Below are 26685 nucleotides of genomic sequence, written 5' to 3'. Positions count from 1 at the left end.
AGGAATAGCCAAGCTTCTTTCCAGCTCTGTATGAGAACGTGCACCAAAAGCACTGGCTAGTGTACAGTAAGTGTTGGGGCCCTGAAACGTGTCCAAATCTCTGTGGTGCACAATCTGAGCGGCTGTTAATCTCATCCACCTGCCAGCTGGTTGAATCCTTGAAATACGAATCAAAACAAACAAAAAAACATGATTAATTATCTTCAACATGCGGTTCCAACTCTGAAATAACATCCTTTAAAAAGGATTTTTCCTTCACTTAAGAGATACTGCGGTCTGGAAAATGAGAAACTGAACTGTGTAACCCTGTATTTGTCTTATTAGCTACTCTATGTTGTACAGTGACTACAAGGATGTGTCATAACTGGAGTTAAAGTATTGAAAGCCACATCTAAATAGATCTTAAGTCCTGAGCCTCATGCAGCAAGTGTACAAATAAATACCAACTCCAAGTGTTGGACTGAAATTCTCTTCTTGATCTCACCAATTATGTGACATGAACACAATCTGAAATGTGCCTTGACTTATGGGACACCTGGAAACACGCGCGAATCAAACACTAAGCCTTGAATGTGTGAATAAACAAAGCTCTCTGTAATTAAAAGCCAAACAAAGCTCAACGAGACGCTCACATCCCGCTCAGACCTCTCGATAGGAGGAATCTGTGGAGTTTGAGTTGAAGAGAGTCTTGCTGGGCTTGACGGAGAATAATTGAATGTTTGTTCGAAACATTTGTTTTTCACATCCTGAATTTGATGACTTCAGTTCTCTGGAATGAAATTCCTGTCCGTCACCGATCTGTGTCTGTGCTCGATTAAAGGTTGGAACTGCACTGTTTACTCCCGCGGAATGTCGCGGTATGTGCCGGCACCTTCAAGAGACGTCCGACACAAGCCGAACAATGCCGAACTGTAGATGAGTTAAAAAAGACTTAACAATCCCAAAAATGTGGCTTAATCTCCAACAATTACCAGGGAAATGTCTAAAATCTCAGTATTTAACAGAGGAGTCTGGTATATTCAGTGTCGGACGGAGTCTGTGCTCCAGTCATGGAGGAAGCGCTGAACAAATCATTTAAATTAACAAAGTCACTGCAGTTTCATGCAGCCGTGCAGTGATGACTCCGCCCACGTTGAGTAGGTACTATTTTGAAGAGGAAAACCAACCTAAACCGTGCCGTGCCACACACTCTGGGGGGAACTGGGCAACAAATGCCCCACACTGTGAATCAAACGAAACCAAATCACCAGTAAAAACACCTGGTGTCCCTGAAGTGCAACCCCTTTGCTGTGTCGGTACCGTCAGATGTTAACGTTTTTTAAAAAGTGTCTCTGCGAATAAACAGTATACAGTAAGACAGCGCCGTTCATTCATTCAGTGAAACGCGAGATACACAAAGCTGAATAAACATATTGTGATTCTCCACTGCAGTTTAAATAAGAATGAGATGTTTGTGAAAGTGGGTGCCGAGGGCAGTGTTTTTGGGCAACCACCGCGTAGTGAAAACAGATGGGATGGAGAGCGCGTTTGCAGATCGTTGTTTTTATGGCAACACAGTGGGGGCGAGTCGTGGAAAGTCTTTTGTGGAGTCGACGCGCCGCCGTTCATGTTCATTTAGTCCAGAAAACCTATTGAGGAAATAGTAAAAGTACTAAAGTTAACTTTGGCTTCATAACTATTGCTCAATTGTCATCTGTTAACACTCTAAAAAAAAAGACAAAATAAAAGACAAAAAGTGGTACAGGACTAGAGCAATAGAGACGTCTGCTGTGGAAACATAACTCTGTTCTATGTCTCTATGCTGAGAGAGGAGAGGGAAACACAACACAATGCAATATTCTCTTTGGAATTAATTCACTGTCTCTTCTCCAAGAACATCTAATTTAATGTTGCTCTCTTTCCTCTCTCTCTCCCTCCCTCCCTCTCCGTCTCTCCCACATCCTTCATCCATCCCGTTTTTCTGTACCTCACTATTTCCATCTGCCCTCCCCTCCACCTCTTCTAACACCATCGCCACTGCTTCCCCTTTACTGCGTTTCTACGCTGTGGGCCTTTGTTCGACTGGCTTTGTGGCAGCGAGTGCAGATGCCGGGGGGGGGTGGTGGTGGTGGTGGTGGTGGGTCCTTGAACACAACTCGAGCAGTCTGATTTGGGAGGAGAGCACAGGAACCTGGAGATGAGAGAGGGAGAAAGCTCCTCTCCCTCTGTGAGAGACACGAGAATTGGGGAAAAGTAGAGAGAACATACTGATAGGAACATGGACTTATCGTCTATTTTAAAGAGCTTAACCTCATTAAAATTGTGGATATGAAAATGCTGAGGGCATGAAAGATAATAAAGCTTCATTCCAGGTAGGCTGAATTCACAGATTCTCCATGCATTATATTTCAATTTAAGATTATTTCTGTGTCCTAAATGTGCTTTAGCCTCCCCAATCCATCTGGATAAAAGGATAAATCTCTATGCCCTTAAAGGTGTGGATTTTTTTTTTTTTGTTAACTCGAAGTGAAAAACGTCAGACATTCCCCTCCAACTCTGTAACTTCTGCGAGAAATAAAAACACGGCGCTCTCTTTTAGTGGCTGGAATAAAAACAGCAGTAAATGAGTCAAATATGAGAAGGTCACTGTGTTTTCCAGCCCGTTGCTCATCCTAAATGGGTCCCCACGGTCTAAATGAGGATGGATGTAAGTTGAAGAGGATTCACTGGTCTGAGCCAGGCCTCTCGGCAAGCCAAGGGAAGGAAAAGACAAGGGCAAAGGAGGCGAGGGGAGGCGAGGTTTGAAGAAAGCCTCGCTGAGACGAGGTTTAGATGCACTTGCGTGGGGGATTTGCGCAGCGCGGTTTGTTCAAGCTGTGTTCGACGTGTAGGCCGGCGGTGAGAGTTGCAGAAGGTCAAGGAGCCCGTATTTAATGTACAGATTTACCAGCGAATCCTCTAATTGTACCTCTCTTTCTTCTCTCCCACTCTCTGGCACATATTAGAAGTCCAGTGCGTAAGAATTAGCGACATCTAATGGTGAGACTCCAGTTTGCTTCCACTCTTCCTTTCCCCAAGTGTGTGTAAGGTATTACTGCATTACTCTGCCACTAAATGTTAAAAACGGAACCTTTTAACTAACTTTTGGAGTTATGTGACTGCGAATGGACACTTAATGTTTTCCATCATCCAACTACAAACACAATGTAATGAAATTGTGTTTGTGTAAGTGCTATTCGAGACCCTTTTATGGCACTTTATTCTCCTTAATAATCGTTTCTTAGTGACGATATTAGAAACCACATTTACCTCAGACTGATAAGCAGAAACCATGGGTGGTTCTCCGGTGACAGAAATAGAGGGCGACACGTTGTAACGACGATAGCGGACTTTACGGTGGCTACTGAGGATGATTTATTAGTCTTGACCGAGTGCATGCACTTATAGGTCTCTATCTACATTAGACCTCAGGACACTTGATATGGTTCATGATTCATGATGAGGAGCTCGGACACACCTCAAGGTCAAACTGATAACTATGGGATGTGGGATGATGACATCAGCTTTAAGTCTGATCTTTGCCCTGTTTCTTTCTTTCTTTCTTTCTTTCTTTCTTATAATAACAAAACATTTGTCAGGGGGGAGAAAAAAAATACATATTTCCACAGTTTAAGGTCAGTAATTGTTAAAAGATATACATTTGTGACCTATACAAAATGTCACCCGAGATGTATTTGCAAAAACATTGTTCGGAGCAGCATCTTTAACATTTTGAGTGCAGTCATAAATATTATAATCTTCAAAACAAATTCAATTCAGTCCCTTAACCATTGATTCGTTCAATCCCAGTCACCAACGAACTGAAATCTCACATGGAAGTTGAACAACCAACATGGCTGCCATCCATGTGTGAAGTAATCTAGTCTTGGGAGAATCTAATCTGGAAAATGTGAGCGATACACAGTCTTTTACGTGGATTTTCATCCCTGCTGTGACAGCGGTGTCTGAATGAAATGGAAATGCAAGCAGTTTACATAACGCTGTTATGGTGCATTCACACCAGCACGAAGCAATTTGTCACATCGCGTTACTCGCGCTGTTCATGTAATGGGATAATTATGTGGTCACGTCATTAAAATCGACTGGCGACTGCACACGACTTCACTCATTTACAGCCACCAAACAACGCGAACAACAGCGTGCATCAGATGCATCGTATTATATACTTCCTCGCTCACCTTCATGGCCCAGTGTCAGATGTATTCTTCAAATTCAAACATAAACGTTAGCACGTTTGTACGATTCACGTCACAGGATTTGATGACTGAGGCGAAAGAGTTACGGGTTCTGCTCTCGCCCCAATCGCTGTTTTTTTTATTTCAAACACGATTGACACTTACGATTTGAAATCAGGAACACTCTGCTGCATCCGATTACGGTTAAAATCACGTCTGCTAACCCCCTCACACTACAGGATAATTTGGCCGGATCAAATCAGCCTAAAATCACAAGACACTCGCGATTGTCGGAAGAGCCAGGAACAGAGATCTGGCCAATTATCGTGTTTGGCGGGGCTTAAGGTCCTCAATACAACAACAACTCCTAGATTATGCTAGATTATACACAAAGTTTACTTCCAAATCAGCGGGAAGGGGGGAAGAAGAGTTGCCAGAGTCGGTTTATAATAACAGACAGTGACGTACACAGTCTCAGAGAAGGCTGGGGTCCGAGCCTGAGCCAGACACTTAACCCAAATTGCTTCTTGCAGCTGTGATGGCAGTGTGTGAATAGGTATTATGATAGATGTGTGCTAGAAAAAACGTGCTACACATATAGTTGCACTGTTTAAACGTGTGGATGGTGAATGGGGCTCAAAAGGAAATTAATTAATTACTCAACTGGAGCTTGACTCAAAAAAGAGCAGATAAATACTTGTGAAAAACACACCGAATAATCAAATGTTGAATGTAAATAGATTTAAAAAAATAAATAAACACATACATTTTATTTTGGAAGTGCGTGCAGGAAATAATGGCGTGTCTAATTCCGGGAGGCTTGACAGTAATTGTCAATGTTGGAGCATTGAGATTGCAACGTCGCTCTCTCCACCACATCTCACCATTGCGGTAGGAGCGGGCAAAACACATTCACCATCATCATCATCAGCAGCAGCAGCAGCAGAAACAGCAGCAGCAGTAACAGCATTGGGAAAGAGAGGGAGGGAGAGAGAGAGAGAGAGAGAGAGAGAGAGAGACCTTGCAGGCATCGCTCACTTGTTCCTGCGCGTCACAATCCAGGAGGCGAGTGTTCTCTCGCTCTCTGCCTGAGTTTATCGCACATCAGGAGGAGGACGTTAAACCAGGGAAGGACATAGAACCACAGCTCTCGGGTCGGTCAGTCCTGCAGCGCAGCCACACAGCGAAGCGGGGTGGACAACTTTTGGCTCTTGCCTTCTCCGTAACCTTGGAAGTCGGACCCGATCGTTGCGAGAGAGGATGATGGGACCGCTGCTCCTTTCCATCGCCCTGTGCGTGAGCGCCGCTGTCCCGCAGCATGTGGAAGGTGAGTGATGGTGGAGGGGTGGGGGGGGGAAAGAAAAAAAAAAAAGAAGAAGTGACAGGTTCTGAGAAACTGTGCAAATGAAAATATCACGGCTGGTTGTTTATGGTCATAAAGACACTTGTTTGTGAGTGAGAATATATGTTTTTATCCGTGCGTAATTGCGCTGTGATACCGACGGACATATTATCGCTCCATGCGCACAGGAGGCGCGCGTTTGAGGCGCAAACGTGCGCCGCTACTCGTGTATTTCTTGTGAGCCCTACCACTGGTAATCTCCTCGCTCTGTGACGATTCCATTAGAGAAGGAATCAACTGCGCGTGTGTTGATGGAGCCTGAAACCCTCGATAACTAAGTGAATTAGCAGACAGACCCCTGATGTAATCGCTAAGCAGATATGCTTGAGAGACACCTGCGTTACTTGCACTGTGGTATCAGTATTGACTGGGATGACATCACAAAAAGGATCGATGCAAGTCTCATGTAGTCTTTCCAGAAAGTGTCAGAGTGCTGGTGCCTGCTGAAGACTGAATTTCCCCCATGCAGTGAACGCATACTTGGATCATTTTTGCCCTTCCAGTTCATCTGGTGATGGGGATGTTCCAGCTTCTCCAGCAGTGCACTGTGCATTTTCTCGCCAACCGTGCAGAACACAGTACCTGTGGGGATTGTGTAAAGAAAGAAAGAAAGAAAGCAGTGGAGCCCTTACGGAAGTGGGTCATGCCATCTTCCCTGTCTCTATTCATTTAGCAACATGCTTTGCCTCAGGAGTCACACATGTCAGACAGACCTCAGTCTGCAGCAGCGTGTGCCTTAAGCAGAGTTTGAAAGACTCCCTAAGCCTCACGGTGTCATCTCAGAGTCAGCCCTTACAAGACATAAAACTCCCCCGGTAGGCTGGAATGATGAATAAAGAGGAAACGCAGGGAGCCGCGGTGCTGCTGTGGGTCGACTTGTTTCAGGGCTCAGTGAGTTTAAAAATACATCCTGAGCTGCAGTCGACTAATTAATCATATCACATTTAAATGTGCGGTACTGTAATGGGATCTTCAGCCATCTGTTTTGAAACCGAGGACTGCTGTTAAGTCATCTGCGGTTTGGTGTTAGGAGGAGGCAGAGTCTCATTTCAGCACTATTTGATCTGTGTGTGTGTGTGTGTGTGTCACCCATAGCAGCATGACTTCATTAGTTTGATTCAGGGATTTGTAAAGACACATAACCAGAGTCAGAGTCGGGCTGAAAAAGGCTCCAAAGCATTTAAACTCCCTGCTGCAAAACCAATGGAAGAGGAAAAGCTCTGAATGTGATTTGGGGCTGGGCAATAATTCATCATCATGCTGCAATTTTCTTCAATGTCACTCTGCTAAAGGTTGAATATACATAATATGTTTGTGTGTTTTGTTTCACTCTGTCTTCCACTTCCACGCTCTGACTCTAAATATCTTGACATTTATCATCACAAGCGCGGACCGATGCGTGCGATCATTAGACATCATTTCAAATGCTGCGAAATGCTACTGAGCCTCTGTGTTCTGACGGTAGCAGGCGACTCCAGAGACAAACACTACACTGAAGCTGTCACAAGACGCCTCTCTCTCTCTCTCTCTCTCCACTGAGACAAATTGATGGGGTAGAAATATTCCCCTTCAGGTAGAACAGACTGCATTGTTCCAAGTCAGTGTGCAATACATCACTTCCTCTGGTTGGTTACTGGTGCTGACTCCCACGCATTGTTCGAGATCGCGCCTGTCCGCCTGGACAAAGCACATGACTGCACTCATGGGCTCTTTTGTGCCTTGTTTACAGAGAGACAGCTCTAATGAATTTTATGCGTCTTCATTTTGGTCCGTCTCGTCGTAATGGTTATGCAATTACGGCCTTTGTGGCACATCTGGAGAGGTGAGAGATGTGATTGTTTGGCTGTTGGTGAGTCCTGGTGAATTGTGTTACTGGGTTGCTGCTCCTCCCCGCTCAAATATTGGACAAGTTTGTCAAAAGCGAAACCTCTATGTAGAGTTTTTGACTCCAAAAGTGTTTGCTGACAGTCTGTGGAGGGTTTCTGTCTCGCTGTGGCAGGAAGGGCATCTGTTACATTTTGGAGAAACAATGGACTTGGCTGGAACAGGAATGCATCTGTTGGTGCGATGCAACTTAATATTGCTTTGCATATCTTACCTTAGACTTTATAGCAGTATAATATATGTGTGTCACTAATTGTTGATGTATTTAATGGCTGAAATTAAATCCATCGAGATGATAGCGATCTCGAATCTCATTATATTCAATGGCCATCGAAGGTTATGGTTGACTTTTAACAATGATGGCTTGCAACCTGTCTCCGCGGTGCCCTTCACTTTGGTTTTAAATGGCACGGTCTTCAATCAGCGAGGAGAGGTCAGACCTCTGTCAGATTGGCAGCCATGATATGATAACCAATGACATCAGAGCAAGGCTTTGGACAACGAACCACAACGAGAGTATCTCCACTTGGCTTTCTCCTGCAGATTGAAAGACAATTCTCTTCTGCCGTTGAGTTACATTTAATTACACATCGTGGCACTCGATCGGGGCTTCTCATTTTGAACGCCCTTAATCCCATTAATAGTCGAAGGACAGTTCATTTGTCTTCTCTGCTGACAAGTTAATGGATAGTGTTATTTGTCTTTACTTTGGTCAGACCTCTGTTGTCCTTCCGACGTTTCATGTTTGACTTATTGGGAGGGCGCCAGAGCGACAGTTATACAAGATACAAGGACACATGCTGAGGAAGGAGCTTGGGATATCTCACTGACATCAGGATGGGCAGCACTGTGGTAATAATAATAATAATAATAATAATAATGATAATAAAAAAAGGTTTTATTAAGCTAACAGAAACATAATCATCCTTTATTGTCTCACGCACTTGTTTGTGTTTGTAATGTAAAGTGACCGTGGTTAATGCAGAAAGGAGGACTTCCTCAGGAGTTCCTCGCCAAAACTAACTTTGTTCTTGTTCTGGCCACCTAGAGAAAAAGAGCACATTTCTCTGTTCTCGTAGAGTATGTACAGACCTTGAGGCTATGAACGATATACAGTCTACATCAAGGTTAATCATCTGGACATTTGTTCACCGGCTTGTGAAACAAACTGTTTTACATTCGACTGGGAAAAAAAGAGCCAATTCACCACGGCACATATACATTGAGTTGGACCAGAGTTGGACTCGAGCCGGGCCGGAGGCTCTGCACACTCCCCAAGTTAAACCTGGAAATAATAGAAGAATCTTAACCAACTTTTCTTGTAAAGCACTCTAGTTGGAGAATAACGTGTTCGCTTTCAAGCTAGCGGACTTCATCGTCGCAGACTTTCTCCAGAGTTCATTGACAACAAACGGATGGATTGTTTCGTGGCTGAAACAGAGAGTGTCAGGACACGAGAATCACGGTGTCGTTACTGTAACAGCTTCATAGTTCATAGATGGTCGAAAATGACTGTATCGGACTAACATTGGTATCGGTAGACACAAAAGAGTGGTATCATCCCATCCCTAAAAAGGCCTAGAAGCTCCCATGAGTCAATAAATAAGACTTCTTCTTCTTCTTTACAGTGGCCAAAAAACACGGTGGAGTCCACTATTACATTTGCCGGTCGTGGTGACCAATTTTATGCTCCGTCAGCTTAAAAAAGTCATTATTTTAAAGTCCATGGATGGTAGAAAGACTCTAAAATGGGAATTATTGCCACCTATCGTAGCGGAGGCGACACACGTCATTCGACGCATGGATTCTCCGCTGGTGCTTGTGTACTCGGACGTGGAGATTGGTCCTATTGAATGGTGCAGTCAAGCTCCAGACTCAGCTCGACTTAACTGTGCATGGAAACCAGCAGAGTGTGAACGGCGTGACAAATTGGCGATAAAAATAGTCACTTTTCACACACAGTTTTATTCTTCTTCTTCTTCTTCTCTCATCTTTGAATGGATGTCTGATGTTTTTATTCACAAAACTCTTGAAAGGAACTTTTTTTTTTTTTATTCCAGGCACATTAAAAGCCCGTCATTTACTAAAAGAATGGAATGTTATAAAGTCTGGCTCACACAGTGATCTTGTTAGCGTTCTATTCGGCTAAAGCAATCTGACTGTGTAACTGTGCCAGAGAAAAGAGAGAAGAAGGAGAAAGAAAACTGTCTGAAACACAACAATATCATATTTATGTGTCGGTGGTAGTTGTCATGTCATGTTGAGTGCACTTCACTTGTTAGCTAAGAACACGCAGAAGCTCACCCATTTATGGTGTGAACAGAAGACTTCCTGCTGGTTTTAAAGTAATCCCACTGGGTCACAATTAATGACTCACGCGGCGTGTGCCGCCCGGAAAAACAAAGGGAAGAAATGAAATAACAAAGTTTTATAGCTCTCCTTAAATAGTTTTTTTTGACAAGGTAACACAAAATAGGTTTATCAAATGATAAATGAGCTTTTTTTTTGTTTTTAAAGAAATGGCTCTGTAGATGAAAAGTGCGTCAGTCTGTGAGGATGTGTGTGTGTGTCGACCTGGTATTCCTTATGCTGTGGGGACCCTAAATGTGTTTACACACTCACGTTATGGGGACACATCGAGGTGAAGAGATGGTTAGGTCTATAGCTGAAACACTCGATCGTCAAATATTTTTGATAATCGATTGATCGGTTTTGAAGTGGTCAATCATGGTTAAAACAGTATTTATGATTGTTTCAACGTCTTAAATGTGAATATTTTCTTCATGTCTTTGCTCCATATAACAAAGAAATCATTTTAGTTTGTGGACAAAAGAAGACGTTGGAGAACATTATTTTTAATCATCATTTTATGATTAATCTTGCAAATAATCGACAGATTAATCGATTATGAAAGTAATCGTTATCTGCAGCTCTAGTTAGGTCCAGGTTAGGATTAGGCCAGTACTAATAATTGTTGAATCTAAGTCAATGCGTGTGTGTGTGAGGGTAGTCAGGAGACAGGAATGCAAATCCACCCTGAGAAGCAGCGTCAGGGCGGATTTCCAAATGCAGGCGTTTGTTCTGGACCGTCTCGGACCCGCCCACTCCGACCAGGAACGTGTCAGAACAGCATCAGTCATTCTTTATTAGTGAGTGAAGGGCCCACCCTTCCACGGAAGATCGATACGAGTAAAGAATAAAGTTATTTTTGGACTCAGTTGTGGACGTTTGTGCATGAGAGGGTGAATGATACGTAGACCTCAGAATGTTTGAATATTTGGCTCCCGATTCATTTCTGTGTGGTAACATCTGCTTTCTGTGAGGACATAAAATTGCTGTTTTTAGCGTTCAAGTATGTGCTTGTGATTTATATTGTCCTTTTTTTTCCCCCCCTCCTCCTCAATGACTCTGTCTGCATAATGATTTCAGTTTCATAGCACTGCAGGTGGACTGTATACGCAGAGACCACCCAGGAAATATTTGAAAAGCTCACATGATTTCTCCTTGTTGTTGTTGCAGGGCTGAAGTTAAGTCTCAGTAAGATTGAGGACTTAAAGCACGGGAGCTTTGCTTCGCTCTGATAAAGTCCCTCCACTGGAACACAGCTGAATTTTCAATAAGCCAAATCTACTTATTTGAGATCAGATGGGTGCAGGTGGCTTAACTTTTTTTTGTTTTACTTCCAACAAGCCCGGAGGAGATGTTGGCTACTCATTCATACTTTAATCATAAGCCGCAGCTAAGTCGAATTGAGTCATTAACCCTTTTTTTTGCACGAGTGTACTGTAAATGATGCAAAAACAGATGCACGGACTCTGAAATAATTAAAAAGTGGTTGGCGGCTGACTATTAATAGTGGGATCTAAAACTTAATCGAGCCAGGTGCCGTACGTCATTTATTATTCTTTCTCCGTCCATCTGTCGCACAGATTTTATTATCTCCCCTCTTAGTGATGTTGATCTGACGATTTTTGTCTGTGTATTTTATCTCAGTCCCAGACTTATCAGACTTTTAGTTAAAACAAAAGTGTGACTCATCAACAAATATGGTGAGTTTGCACAATGCGAGGAAGTCTTATCAGCCACCTGATGTACATGATTATTTATTAATGTTTGTATATTTCTTTCTATTTGAGCGGAGGAAGTAGTAAGAAAGTAAGAATTTCATTTGCTCAGTGCATACGGCAAATACATATCTTGAATCTTGAATCTTGAATATATCACAAATTCTGCATTTTGACAGGATAAACGCCTCTTGTAGACGGGCTGGATACACACACAAACACACTACCTCGGTCAGGTCTGATAGTTTTGCTTGACTTTACTGTTCATGTTCAGGAAGACCAAACGAGGGCGTCATATATTTGATTATGTCAGTGTCTTTTACAGCCCATGTGCTTTAATCAGGTATCAATTCTGGCTCTTGTGCGCGGTGTTTCTGTTCAGCCATGCCTCATTCATTAGCCAACAAACAAAAAACAGCAGTATTTTATCAATCACATAAGGAATATATCGGCTTCGTGAAAAAGTAAGAATTATGTTATTAATATGTGAAAGCATGCGCCTCACTTCAAATTTACTCCACACTGGAATATTCCCCTTGTACTTTTCCGACAGGTCACTCGAGGTAACGGCATGAAATATAGGCTATCTACTGAGAAGTGAAGTGCAATTCTTTAAAGTGGAATATCACCAGTCCAGATGTTTTAGATTACCCTTAAGGTGTGTCGCGACAGCCAGGATGAAAATCCCCTTAAATATGAAGTGCAATGAAAAGCAACCACTCACCTTGAAACTTCAAAGTACAGGCCTTTTATAAAGCTGAAAATGGATCATCTCCTCCGCTGTGTAATCATGGGTCATCATCAGCACTTATAAATAGGGCATGTGTTGCAACAACTTTGAAACCATTTCTTTTTTCTTTTTTTTTGTTAGAAATTCCGAGGTGCTGATTATTACTATACGTTTTCAAAATGATTGAGTTTAAGGGCAATCAGAGGCCGACTGAAGTGGAATCTGTGCAATCAAGTCCTCAGAGGCTGAGGCAGAGATGACAAGCGACAGGGCGGCAAGCAGCCCTTAGTCATTTTATTTCAAACGTGCGCTGAAAAGACAGGGAGTGACAAGAGGAAGTGGACTTTAACGTAATGCCAGCAGGCGGTGATGTGGTTCAGCAAGAGGCAGTGTTCAATTTGTGTTTTTCTGCTTATTTTTTTCCATTTTTTTATATAAAAAAACCCCAGAAAATATGACGCTTGAGTTTGTGACCTAACCATCTAATTTCAAAAAGAGGGATTGTTTATGAGAAATTGACCCTCAATGATAAAACGATACGATATAAAATGACAAATGATGTATTTCCATAGACATTCATTGAGGACATTCATTTCCTCAGTAATGCACCGTCAAGCCCAGGATAAAAAAGCAGACGCGATAACGGCCACCGCGACCCTGATAACGGCACGATGTGCGATTACAAATGTCACCGTTTCATTAAAGTCATCAATCACGACCAGTGGATCGAGCGTTTGCATAAACTGGGCTGTCAACTGATATCATTCCCCATGTGTCGGCAGGTGGCTGGTGCCAGCCTCGGCGTGAACTCGCTCTTTTATTCCACACGAAACAACATCATTTATACACGTATTGTTATTATTTGATATTTACCATAACATGAAGTTCATGAACATGAGCCTTCGACATTTACCGATATGAATCATTCCCACCACGTATTCCTTTTTAGCTTTCGACGTAGGTAGTTTGAAAATACGCTCCCGCCGATGATTCACCGCCGATTCAGGCACATTAAATATTTATCAGCGTGATCTTTCTAACTTGTCCCAGCTGTTCTGTTTAGGTGGGCGTCGCTTAAGCACACTGTGCAAGCACCGGTTGTAAATCTTGTTACGGTATCTGGTGTTAGAAGCAGTGAAGGATGGGACAAGTTAAATTAGCAGTTGAAGAAGTTCAGTATAAATCACTGTGGTGTTTTTAACCAGGGTCAGTGCACTGAGGAGGAAACTTTCTCTCTCTCTCTCTCTCTCTCTCTCTCACACACACATTATTTCTAGAAGTTATAATTACAACACATCAAACTGTGGCTGCTGCAGCTGCGAGTGGATTTGGATTAATGTCAAAAACACGGCTATTGTTCCCTGAGTATGTGCATGAATACTGGACGTAATGTTTCATGTGAAGGGTTTCCGTCAGCCTGTTTTCATCCACATCTGTAATTTGTGCAAAAATATCTCATAAAAAGGTTTTATGCTTGAGGAAAGTGGGGGAGTTGGAGATTCAGCAAAAAATGGATGAAATGTTCATATCTTGTGAATGAAACATCACTCCAGCTTGTGCATTACACTGCACTGGAATCTCTTCATCTATTCATCTCTGTGAACTCACTCTCAGTATTTGGAAGCACATAAAAGCACATTATCCTTGACCAAATGTTGGAATATTTGGTTGAAAATGTGCCATTTAAAGTTTTTAATGGAAAGATTTTAGTTCATACAGAAGTTCTGAATATTTCATGATCTGAAAAGATTACGTGCGGTTGTTTGTTTACATTCTCCGGGGCAACCTTTCTCCTACAACTCAAATGAACTGAGTACGGGTGCAAACGATTATTATCGATTGATTACTAACTTCATTGTCATCTATTTTATTCATTGATTTTCCTGCTTCTTACTTTATTAACTTTATTTGTAAAGCTCCTTTCATACAAGGATTGCAGCTCAAAGTGCTTCACAATAAAAGGAAAATACAACAATAATACACAACGCAGGGGGGAGTGGAAGGGAGAAGTCAAAGCTCTGTTTTAACTTTGAGATAAAAACAAAAGATGCAAATCCAACAGTAAAGTACAACACAGGGTGGAATAAAATAGGAAAAGGCCACAGAGTCAAATCCCTGTTTTAACTTTAAAATGAACTAAAAAAAAAAATACAAATATAACACAACACAGGGTGGAATAAAAAGGAGCTTGTTGAAGGCTAGTTAAAAGTTTGTTTGTGGACAAAACAAGACGTTTGAGAACATGTGTCAGCATTTTTCAGACATAACAACTCAAACTCAATCGAGAAACTAATCAACAGATTCATTAATTATGAAAATAAATCACGAGTCGCAGCCGTGGAACTGAAACTCTAAACAGGAGCTTGAGTGTAACACATCGATGTCCACTCATCCCCTGTAATTGTGCCGTGTTATCACTGGTGAAGCAAATGTACAGTAAACCTTGCTCAGCACCAAGGCTCTTTGAGTAAGTAATGCCTGGCTACAGGAAATCCACTGAGCGCGCGCGGGGTAAACGTGATGCAAAAATTCAATCCGTCAAGGCCCTGCCCTTTCCAGTACACACACAATTCATGTAGCATAAGCCAGTGGGTGTTAAGCCCAGTTGGAGGCAGAGTGGACCAAGGATCACAGGATGATTTGTAACACTTGTACTTTTTATGTTCTTCTAACATCAGTTGTGCTTATATTTTAAGTTTTGGGGGAAATTCAAACGTGATTCAAGTGTTTGTTAGAGCGGGATTGTGCACACGTAGCCACATGCTTCCATAATGTGCAGGTTCTGGAGGAGTGGACTAATGCCGGCACTCGTTTTTTTTGAAGCCCCCAGTGTGAGAGGAATCGTGACGAGAAGTGTGTTAACATTGATAACCATGAGCTCACTGTCCTCGCTGTGACGGTCTCTGAGGAATTGGATCAGCGAGGCTCTCTGAGAGAGAGAGAGAGAGAGAGAGAGAGAGAGAGAAAAAGAAGAAGAGATTATTGCTGCACTGCTCAGGGTTCCTATGAGTCCTATAAGTCTGAAATACTTTTGACCATTTTTTCCAGTCATGGAAAACACAAAAAACATGGAAAATAAGGGAAAATATTACATTGTAATAAAGAATTATGTTAGCATAGTAAGCGATAAGAAGGGTGAAGTATATAATATGCAAATAATAGATTATAATTTTCATAATGATGTTGTGTCTGTGAGCAAACCATGTGATGCCAACATGATGTCCTCATTCGCCTTTATTCACCCTATCATCTGCATCCCTCTCTCCCCGTCACACGTGACACTTTCACGTCCTCTCCCAGGACATCGAGGTTCCTTGTCTTTGGCCTCCCTCATGTTCCTGTGCCTGGCAGCTCCAGCTCCAGCCTCAACACTCTTCCTTCCAACAGACTCTGCGTGTCCTCTCCAAACCCGTCCAAACCACCCTGTGATTGCCTCGCTCAGACTATTACCAAACCTTTTCAAATGTGCCTTACTGTCCCTCTCGTGCGCTTTATCCTGATCCTTTGCACTCTGTCCGATCGCACACCTTAGCATCTTCAGCTCCACCGCCTCCCACTTCTTCTTCCGTCTCTGGGTTACTGTCTTTCTCTCCAATCCGTACAAAATCACAGTTGCCAGTTGCCACACTGCCTGTACTCTCCCCTGAAAGCCTCCAATTTTAGCACAGTCGATCGCAGGTACTTGGTCTCATCAGCTTCCATCAGCTCTACATCTTACATGTTCCCCACTCTTCCATTTCCACTCTCATCCACACACAAATAGGGCTGGACTATATGGGACATATTTGGATTACCGTAATTGCGCAAAACATTACAACAGTTTCTGAAAGCTGAGAAGTTTCACATCACGTGGTTATTACGGCAATTTCACCCACTCTGTTGCAGGAAGCCGACGAATCTGCGTCTTTGTCACCAGAGAGGCGAGAGTTAGAAAAACGCCTGTACATAGTTTCCAAGTTTCCAATTTTTTGGCCTGTTTTTGGACAAAGATTTAAACAAACAAAAACTACAATGTTTTTTCTTCATTTTAAATTGTTAATACACTATTTTAGCATGCAGTAAATTGTAAATAACTGCCAGATATTGAAAGTTATTCCGGAAAAATGGGCAAAAACACTTAGTTAAATGACATATTTTGGCCCTTTTATGGTTAATAAGCCAAAAGCCTTAGGTTTAAATAGAGGAACATTTCACACATCTGAGTGAACGCATTCACACCAGTGTCTCAAAATGTGTTTGTACAAAACATAAATATCATGGCCAGTATACTCAACCTCTGTTATACTAATATTGAGGAAGATTTCATCGTGAGCCCTATGCACAGTCAATTCAATTGCATTTTATTTGTATAGCGCCAAATCACAACATACATTATCTCAAGGCACTGTACATAGACAACATCATCGAGAGCAGAGAAGACCAACATATCACACAATGAGCAAGCACTACAGGCATCAGTGGAGAGAAAAAAAACCTCCCTTTTAATAAGAAAACAGACCCGGACAGAACCAGACTCAAAGATGAGCAGCCATCTGCCGAGACAGGTTGGGGTGAAAGAGGGAGGTGAGGTAGAGACAGAAGAAAGAGACGGGGAGCAGTTTAGACAAGACACTTCTGAGTCAGTTTATAGAACTGTCATACAAGCAGCAGTAGAGATTGTTGATCAACTGTAATTATAGCTCATAATAATATCACTCTCAGTAATAAAGATCATAATAATGGTGATGATATAATATGATATGAATGATAATAATAAAAATGGCCGAAATCGCCAAACAAATGTCCGTTCAACCCAAGATGGCAGCCTTCCTGTAGGACTTAGGGCAAAGTTGTCATTGACTTTTTGGACCGGCCTGACATGATTGACATGTGTACCAACTTGCGTTCATGTACGTGAAACATGACAACCCGCCCACTTCCAATTTTCCACACTCTTTCACCGAATGACTCTCACACAATACGCACCTTGTGCTCAGACCCTAATAATTATAGCCTCCAAACTGGATCTGGATCCTGCAACCTGGAACAAGGTTAATGACACGTATTCTGTCGTGATTCTGCTCACCTTCCTCTTTGTTGTTGTGTTTGCTATTCTTATATATAAAAAAAGTGTTTTTTTTTAGCGTGGTGGGGAGTCTTGTTGACCTGAAGGCCCACTAGATGTGTCATAACAGATCCAACCGTTAAGGTTTTTTTCCTTTCTTCGCCACACTGATCCTCTAATTACGTGGGGTGAGTGGCAGAATGTCAGGAACACAGCTGCATGCATGAGAGTGACAATTTCATCATTAAGTCACAGCCATGAAGTGCACGTCTTTCATATCACGCTTTAACAGAGAGCGGGAGCCTATCAGCGTGTGACGTGTTTCCTGTCTGTTACAGATTGTCACTGTAAATGCCCGCGGGGATTGGTTCTGTAGAAAAGAGCAGACGCTCTGCTGCCTGGCTGTTAAATCCATCAGGGTCGCGCGGGTCTTTGACAGCACCTGTCCACATTGGAGTGTTTTGAGCATTTTTTAAGTATTGTGGTATGCATTCAGAAGTCCTTTTTAAGAAACCGTTTGACATTTTGTTCAGGAACACCTAGTCACTTTCTTGAGAGGATCAATACACGTCTCATAGTCGTCTGTTCAGTATATAGATGGCAGCGGCAGACAGTTGGCTCAGCTGATGTCTGTCTTTGTTTAAGCCATAAAATCAAACAACACAAAGTAGGCTAGTACGCTAAAGTGTTATTTTTAAATGTTATGTTTTGTTAATATTCAAACGAGGAAAATATAGAGATAAAAAAAAAAAAAAGCAGCTCTGACTTGGAAAGCTTTTGTTCTGTTTAGTCAATTTCAACATAGACAAACTGCTCCCACTGCCTTTCTCATCTTCACACTATTGTGGTTTTGATTGATGATTGTTTTTGTATTTTTCTTACATGTTTCTTTTACTGTGAGGCCAAACAATGGAACCCTTCAGTGAAATGATTTTTTTCCCCCGGTTTTGTGTGCGTCACTTTATCTCTTCCGCACGCTTTTAAAAAACACGGCAGAAAAAGACTTAAGCATTTGAATTTTCCAAACTGGCGAGTTCTTTGTGAACCCTATATTGCTCAGTCGCATTCTGTGTGGCGTCGTTTCCCTTTTTATTTAAAATGCCACACGGAAATAACATTGTGACAACAAGAGGGCTAATGAGGCAAACGTTTAACGAACAGGGTCACAGAAATGCCTTCATGTGCTTCTGAATATGCATTAGTCACATGAGCAAGTGACACAGTTTTTTTCGACTAAAATGCATTTTCTCATCCCTCTCCATCATAGACGTCTCACTCTTCCACGGTTAATGTTCAGATTCAGATGAGCTGTGAGCTTCACAGGGGGGGGTGGCAAAAGATGGGAGGGACCTAAGTTTGTAATGAGGCTATAGCAAGGTTTTTTTTCCCCGGCTCGTGAGTAAAGTAGGGCATCTGTTATGAGCGTGTTGTGTGGATGGGTGTGGTGTGGAGGGGGCAGAGAAGACGGAGATGGAGGCATGTTGTGAACGGAGCCAAAAGCTGTGGCGCCAGCTGCCCAGTCGATGTTTGGAGAAAGGAGGCGTCAATCACGTCTCCCACACACAGATACCACTCCCTCCACACCTTAGCACATATTAGCTTGATGTGCAATGTCACACCAATTTTTAGACCTATGGTGTAAAGTCTAGCAGTACTTATCTACGGAAGAGTATTAGGGCCACATGTGAAAACAATAAAATAAAACAGCACGAATAAAGTCAGAATGCTGAGATTAAAGACAGAATTCTGACTTTAATCTCAGAATTCTGATGAAAAAAGTTGGAATTCTGACTTTAATCTCAGAATTCGGACTTTAATCTCATAATTTCTGACTTCATCTCAGAATTGATGCTGTTTTCTTTTTCCTTTTTTGTAAATGTGGCCCTATCGTTCTTCCGTACTTATCAGGGGAAAGATTCACAAGCTTAAATGTTCCTCATGTAATTATAACAGCTGTTCTGCTAACATCATTCGCACATGTTTGGTAAATAGAACCATTCACAATGAAATGTCACGTTAAAAACAAACCGAAAATGCCATTACCCTCCTCGTGTAATGGGACTAATGCAAATTATGTTGCGAATTACTAATTCAAATGAGCTTTTGCTGGCACTTAATTAGCTGGAGCCTTAAATAAGATGTTTATGAATTACACTAATTAACACCATCCATCACAATGCCTTAATGTTATACTGTTCCTCTGTGACATGGTGATTTACTAGTCCAGGAACATAATTCTGCTGTGTGTGTGTGGGGGGGGGGCCGGTTATAGACAGAAGCAGCTTGCAACCAACAGAGGAGACAAGTTAAAGACTATTGGGACATGCTACAAGAGTCTGAGGAGGATTATCTTCATTATTATTTTTTTATTTAATGTGAAAGTTCATGATGGAGAGCTGAAGGCTGTGTCTGTGTGTGTGTGACTCACTCTCATCACTTTCAGGGAGGGTGATGGTGTTAACAAACTGTGAATCTATTGCATTCCTTGTTGATTAACGTACCATTATATTTAGCCCGTTGGTAGATTAAAAAAAAAAAACAAGTGTGACATGTTAGATGTGTGGAGCTCATTAATCAGTGGTGCTAAAAAGCTTCAGGATCTTCAGCCAGTGTTTCTTTTCTTTTCTTTCCTTGTTGAGACAGTTGAGCAGAAGAAAAATGTTTATTCAGAATGAAACGCGGTTGTTACGACTGAGAATCGATTTCACATTTAACTATCTCTGTACCGAGCGATACAATCTGCCTCAAAAATGAATATCCGAGTGTCAAGATCCGCGTTCTCTTGAGTTTGTGCTCAAAAAAGACAAAACAAAAACATCTAAAGCCCCTTTTTTTAAAATTGTAACACTGGCTTTGTGCAATAAATAAACCTAACTTTGATGTGTGAGCTGCCTGTGAGTTTGCTATAGCTGGAGCGATGGCGGGGGTCTCGTGTGCCGCTAACAGCAGGGCACCACGTTCACGAGATGCTGTGAGGGAAAACCAGCCTTTATATAGATTTTTATACAGTGTAATTTGAATTTACATGATTTCCTGCAGCATATATTTGATGCAAATCATAAAACCTGCACTGTGGTCAGTGCTTTACATATCGTATCGCGTATGTCACGGTAATAGTTGATGTCAGGCGGCTTGTTGTCCTTGATCGGCTGGATTAAAGAAAAGTCCCCCGTTCGTTCAGACTTAAAGTGATAAAACGGTCAGCGTTGAGTACAGAATCATGGAGACGACAGTGCAGAGACATGATCACATGCACAATGAGATGTACAGTATACGCAATGAAAATGACTGCCCCAAGGGTTTGCCCTTACCTGCCGAATAATTCCATAAATCGATGGAGCCTCTGGTGTCACGGTAGATTAAGATTACCTGTCTCATTTGCACCAACGAGAGTCAAAAGCAGTCTTTTAATACTACATGTATTTAGCAGTGAATAATTAACCCCGTATCACTTATTGAACGGTGCTATTGAATCTAATCATGATGTGTCATGACTTGTTATGGCAGCATTTCAACTGCCCTGTCGTGTATTATTTTATTTCACATGTACCGTCTGTGTGCATCTAAGTGAACTGTGACACTGAGACAGTCCTTGGACCCCTTGTTGCTGCAGTGTCCTGTGAACCCCCCCCTTGCCCTGGGTTTGGTGCATTATCGCTGCCCCTGGCCCATTATGAGGAGAAGTATCGATCTTTCCCTCAGAAGAAAAAAAGAAATCCCTCTGTGCACCTCTGCATGACTTAGAGTTGAGACAGGATGAACAGTAATGAGAGCAATAGAGGACAGAATGGGGCACCGGCTTGTTACTAACAAGGATAGAGACCTTTACGCTAGAGACAAGAAAGAAGTTAGCCAGCCATTTTCTTTTCTTCTTTTTTTCCCTTTTTTATTGAAATCCCCCCCGTGATGCCAGTGTTATTTTATTTATTTCTCTCCCATCGAGTACAGTACAGGTCTTAACCACACCGTGCACTCTCAGCTCGACGGTCTTATCTGTGTGAATATGAGTCCAGAGGGAACGCTGTATATCTCAGCAGAGACTGTCTGAAAAGTAAATTTAGTTTGCACTGAGTAAGAAGTGCGAGGAGCTGTGGAAGCTGGTCTTTAAATGATGAAAATCCTTTCCGTGAGAGAGCGGTTTGAGTTTACTCGGACCTGAGAGGGCAGGATACCTCTGGCTGGGAAGAAAGATTCCCACCCCCTTTGAGTGCTTTGGTTGGTGGCTTTTGTGGCAACACACACATATTTCTTTTTGACAAGGTCTCAAAAGAGATGAGTTTCTGTGTGTGTGTGTGTGTGCTTTGAGGTGAAGATTGCTTTCGGGTGAAGCCTCTAACCTCACAGTGACCAAAGCTCAACCACAACATACTGATTACGGGTGCTGATCCTCAGCCATAACTGCTGTAGGTTTTTGGTTAAGCATTCACAAAGCGTGCGTTGTATTCCAGAGTGTTTGGGACCGCGATGGAGAAGAAACAAAAGATTGTTCTATGTGTGATAAACTCCTACATCTCCAGTCTTTGTGCAAAGCTTACTGGCAGATCCCACATATTTTTTCCCACTCTATTACTGTCATCGAAATCATGACGAACTGCAAACCTTTTCAGGGTGGGAGTCTTTTTTTCTTTCTCTTTTTCCCCAACAATGTCGGTTATACATGAAGGGGACACTTCTATGGTCAGTGACTCAAAAGTTAAAAATGTAGTGCGCAATCTGATGTCTGTTACATGCAAACCATTGTCAAATTTGTTGTCCAGACATGTGAATGTGCTGCACTCAGGAAGTGAGAGAGAGACAGAGGCAACAGCTAGTGAAGCCAGACATCTCCATACAGGTTGGAGTGGATTTCCCTGCTTAAAAAAACTGTTCTTTAAGCAGTTTAACGGTGATAAGTGCTTCTTGCCCCCCCGTGCTGCAGCTGTAACTCTGCGTCATTCCGGTCTGATAGTATTGCTTGACAGAGTTCCACCTCGTCTGTACACAAAGAGCAGACCAGTAACATCAGCAACAACAAGAAAATCATCTCAGCTCACTAAAAATTTATTTCACAGCTTTGAGCAAAATCACTAATCACAGTCCCACTGAGATTAAAGGTCTTAAGGCTGAAAGTGCTGCTGTAAATGCTGCTCTGAACTTTTTAGAAATGAGGAAAATTCCTGGTTGGACGCCTTTTAAAAGTCTAATATTCTGAAGTTCATTCTGCTTCTGTTCCAATGACAGACCTCTCTTCAGCTCATTGAGGGGTGGCTTTTAAAAGCTCTGCTCTCAAGCAATTGACAGACTTCACCGGAGCGCCTACGGTTCCTTTGATCGTCAAATGCCCCCGGAACAAAAGACCTTGACCTGTTCTCTCGTGGACGTGGTCCTCCATAAATCTTTCGCAGACATGACATCACTATCTTACTCCCTGTTATCGCAACCAATTTCATCGTGTGGGACACGCATTTCAAAATCTTCCTCTCTGGCACTCTCTTAATTCCAGCCCACATTCCTCTATAAAGCTGCCTCCGAACAGTATATGCTGTGCATTTGTCTGCCGCTTCTCCTTCTACTCTTCCACGGATGTTTAGCGATTTTATACCTCTCTAAACATCTTTTCTCTCTCTCTTCTCGCTGGCTTTTTTTTCCCCCTTCCCAGAGGCCTGAGTGAGTTTATTCCCTGTAGCTATTACATCCAATTAGGAGAAGGCAGCGTTGCACCCCTCCTCCCTTTCTACACTAACAATGTGGAATACATTGGGATGAGTCTGTGTTTTCTCCTCTCGTCTTTGATGTGAACAAATTACACTATAGACGCTCTGTTGTGAGGAAACAGCGTTTCAGTTTACGCTTTCAAGTTTGGGTTCTTTGTCATTTGGTGGAGAAGGAGACGCACAATGGAAGACGCTTTCTTCATGTTCCAGGTTTCTGTTTTAAAACTCGAGTTTCAAGTAGGTGCATTATATGTACAGTGAGGTATACTGAGTAATCTGTTGATTATTTTCTCGATTATTCGAGTATTCTTTTGTCCATAAAATGTCAAAACGTTCAATTAGAAAATGTTCACAATCCAAGATTAGAAAACGTTGACATTCCAAGATTAGAAAATGTTCACAATCCAAGATTAGAAAACATTCACGTTCCAAGATTAGAAAATGTTCATAATCCAAAATTAGAAAACGTTCACATTCCAAGATTAGAAAATGTTCACAATCCAAGATTAGAAAACGTTCACATTCAAGATTAGAAAATGTTCATAATCAAAATTAGAAAAGCGTTCACATTCAAGATTAGAAAAATGTTCACAATCCAAGATTAGAAAACGTTCACATTCAGAGATTAGAAAATGTTCACAATCCAAGATTAGAAAACGTTCACATTCCAAAATTAGAAAATGTTCACATTCCAAGATTAGAAAATGTCCACAATCCAAGATTAGAAAACGTTCACATTCCAAGATTAGAAAGTATTCACATTCTGAGATTAGAAAGTATTCACATTCATACATCAGTGTTTTTCAGACCTGGAAATCATGATGTTCTCAAATGTCTTTTCAGTTTTAATGATTTTTTTTTTTTTTTGTCAAATGGAGAAAAGAAACCAGAGAAAATATTCACATTTAAGCTGAAAAATCATAAAGCTTGTATGTAGAAAAAAAAAACCCTCGAGAACCGATTAATCGATTATCAGGAGAGTTGACAATTAATTTGTAATTGATTAATCGAGTAATCGTTGCAAAGCCCTTATTGGTTTTCCTTTTCTGTACCTAACATTGTGTGTGAGCCAAACCTCTGCATGAACCATTTCTCTCTGTTGATATATGTTGAATATAAAGCGGGGATGCATATTGCTCGAATATTCATGCCGACATTTTAACAACAACACATTTAATTTGCACAACCGTGTCTCGTAAATAAACCCCCCATAGTTTTATTTCTATTTAAACAGCTAACTTAAAGCTTTGTGAGCCGTGCCATTTATTATGTAAAGTATACTTTCAGAAGGGAATTCAATATGCGTCACACTGTGAGTGTCAGATAATCATGTGAGAACTTGATCCTTGAATACTGGTGGTAGCTCGGGTAGGTGTTTGATTCAGGTGCATCCAATTAAAGGGCAGGAAAGGTGTTTATTCTGACAGTTTGACGTGGTATCATGCGTCGGTGCACGTTCTTGTCTTTTACGCGTGACGGGAGAACGAAAAGTACTTTGTGAATTCTCACTCGCTCACTGTCAGTCAAAGCCTGTACACAGACAGCGGGAGTTAAGCTTTTCAATTTCCCTCTCATCGTTCAAGTAAACGGTGGTCTGCGACCCAAAAGAGGCAGAAAATTACCATAACATTTTGGTGCTTGTGCTACATAATGGGGTCAGTGTGCCGGAGCACTCCAAAGCTCCATTTTTGCTTTTGTTTATGCATTTGAGCTGAATTTGACTGATATACATGAGTCGGTAATTGTGACAGTGACGGAATCTTCTATTTTTGCTAAATCTGTGTTGGATTGGCATAATAAAAAAGGACTGAAGTGACGTTGTCGGTTCTTCCTACCCTCACTGATGCAATGCCAGTATTTTCATATGCTTTCAATAAATCTATAACTGTAGACGTGTGGGCTACAAGGTAACTGTAACATTAAATCATGCTATAGGAATAGAAGCGAACCCTTGCATATGCACCGCTGCATGTGCATATCAGCCTCATTTCCGGGGTCATGTGGTTGTTGCTCATTAAACAGAGCAGCAAGCAGTTTGGAGTTATTTCTGGGAGAATTGCAATTATTCATCTACAAATGAAAAGATTTCTCGACTGGATGACGCGCACCCGCGTTTGAGTTTTCATTCCCAGATGGATCCGTCTGTCCACAACTTGAATATCCCTTCATTGGTTATTATATTGATGTTTTTTTGTTTGTTTATGCTGAATGTTGCCTCCTATAGTGTATCTGCAATCAATGTTTGGCCCTAGCACTATTGAGAACATGGCGTATGCTTGGTTTTGTACACTAATGAACAGTAAACTCATTGATTTTGTGTCGATAGCACACGTGTATGTCTGAGATATGCCTGCAGTGTTTAACGACATTTGCTCCACCTGCTTCTTTTTGTTTTCTAAGCAATAAGATGATTTACTGAACGAATCACGCACACACACACAATAATCTACCTTGTATAGTGATGTGATGTTGTGGATTTTACACGCTTTTATGGTTTATGATTAGAGCTGAAACAATGACTTGATGAATCAATTATTAATCGATTACTAAATGGCTCGTCAGTTATACTGATTATCAAGTTCTGAAGCTTTTTTCGGAATTAAAACATGATTTTTGATTGTTTCAGCTTCTTAAATGTAGATATTTGCTTCCATATAAGAAAGAAATCATGAAAAGTGAATCTATTTGGTTTGTGGACAAAACAAGACATTCGAGAACATCATCATTTCCAGGTTTGATGAACACTGATCGACGTTTTTTAACGTTTTCTGGCATTTTATGGACCAACCGATTCCTTGATTCATTAAGGAAATAATGGACAAGATTAGTCGATTATGAAAATAGTCGTTAGTTGCAGCTCTATTTATGTTATTTGAGTTGTTTTGCTGTGATGGAATAACACTGTATACCCTTACAAAAGCTGTCATCGTTTAAATATTGTAAATATGTTGTCACAGACTAATGTCTGTGTCATATATTCCAGTGTTTAGTTTGATATATGTGTACAAATAGGCTGATTCATTTTCCTTCTGGAAAGAGGGTTCATACTTTTTTATTTATTTATTACCTTCATGCCTCAAGTCATACCGTGTTTATTTGTTATTTGCCGCCCTATAGAAACTAGACTATTAAACTCGTTCTACTGCCTCCAATTTTAAAATTTAATAACCTAATATTAGGAAACATATAACACTTCACTGTTTGATAGAGCAGCCCAAAATGGTCCCTTAATATACTGCTCCGGTTGTGTGTTATTATATTGGAAAACGGACACAAAAAACTGAGCATATACTGCGTAACCACATAGCAGTCATGTTTATTTTAAGTCTCGTTCAGCGTGCACTCGACACTAATGTTTCCGCTGACAAACGAGGAACATGAGGATTGATAGGTTATTAACTTACAGAGAGAGATAGCGTTTACCACTGCACTTGGAGAACATCAACGACGCTGCCGCAACGACTGCTGGTATTGTGTTTGTGGGTAATTTCACAGTTAGCCACCCACTCCACAGCACAATTATTTAATGCTAATAAGCCAACGCGATGATGCAACGATCACTTTTACGGGTGTTCTTTTTGTGTGGTGAGCATCTGCTCAAGGTGATGTGTGAAGCACAACGCCAACGTGATGTAGTGCATGTGCCGCTAATGT

At 41.5% G+C, this 26685-nt stretch overlaps 1 protein-coding gene across 1 annotated transcript in view; it reads left to right on the top strand.

Moving 5' to 3' along the window:
- Positions 1-5053: 5053 nt before the first annotated feature.
- LOC122769418 (EGF-like repeat and discoidin I-like domain-containing protein 3) overlaps positions 5054-26685 on the top strand; it is a 114239-nt gene continuing 92607 nt past the window's right edge. The window contains exon 1 of the mRNA XM_044025938.1: positions 5054-5541. Within this exon, the coding sequence (XP_043881873.1) occupies positions 5475-5541 (67 nt within the window). The 5' untranslated portion in view covers positions 5054-5474. The remainder of the gene's footprint in view (positions 5542-26685) is intronic.

The sequence above is a fragment of the Solea senegalensis genome, linkage group LG5, assembly GCF_019176455.1.
Source record: "Solea senegalensis isolate Sse05_10M linkage group LG5, IFAPA_SoseM_1, whole genome shotgun sequence".
In the NCBI taxonomy this organism is placed as follows: domain Eukaryota; kingdom Metazoa; phylum Chordata; class Actinopteri; order Pleuronectiformes; family Soleidae; genus Solea; species Solea senegalensis.
The sequence above is the reverse complement of the archived record's forward strand: the minus strand, read 5'-3'. Positions and strand labels throughout refer to the sequence as shown.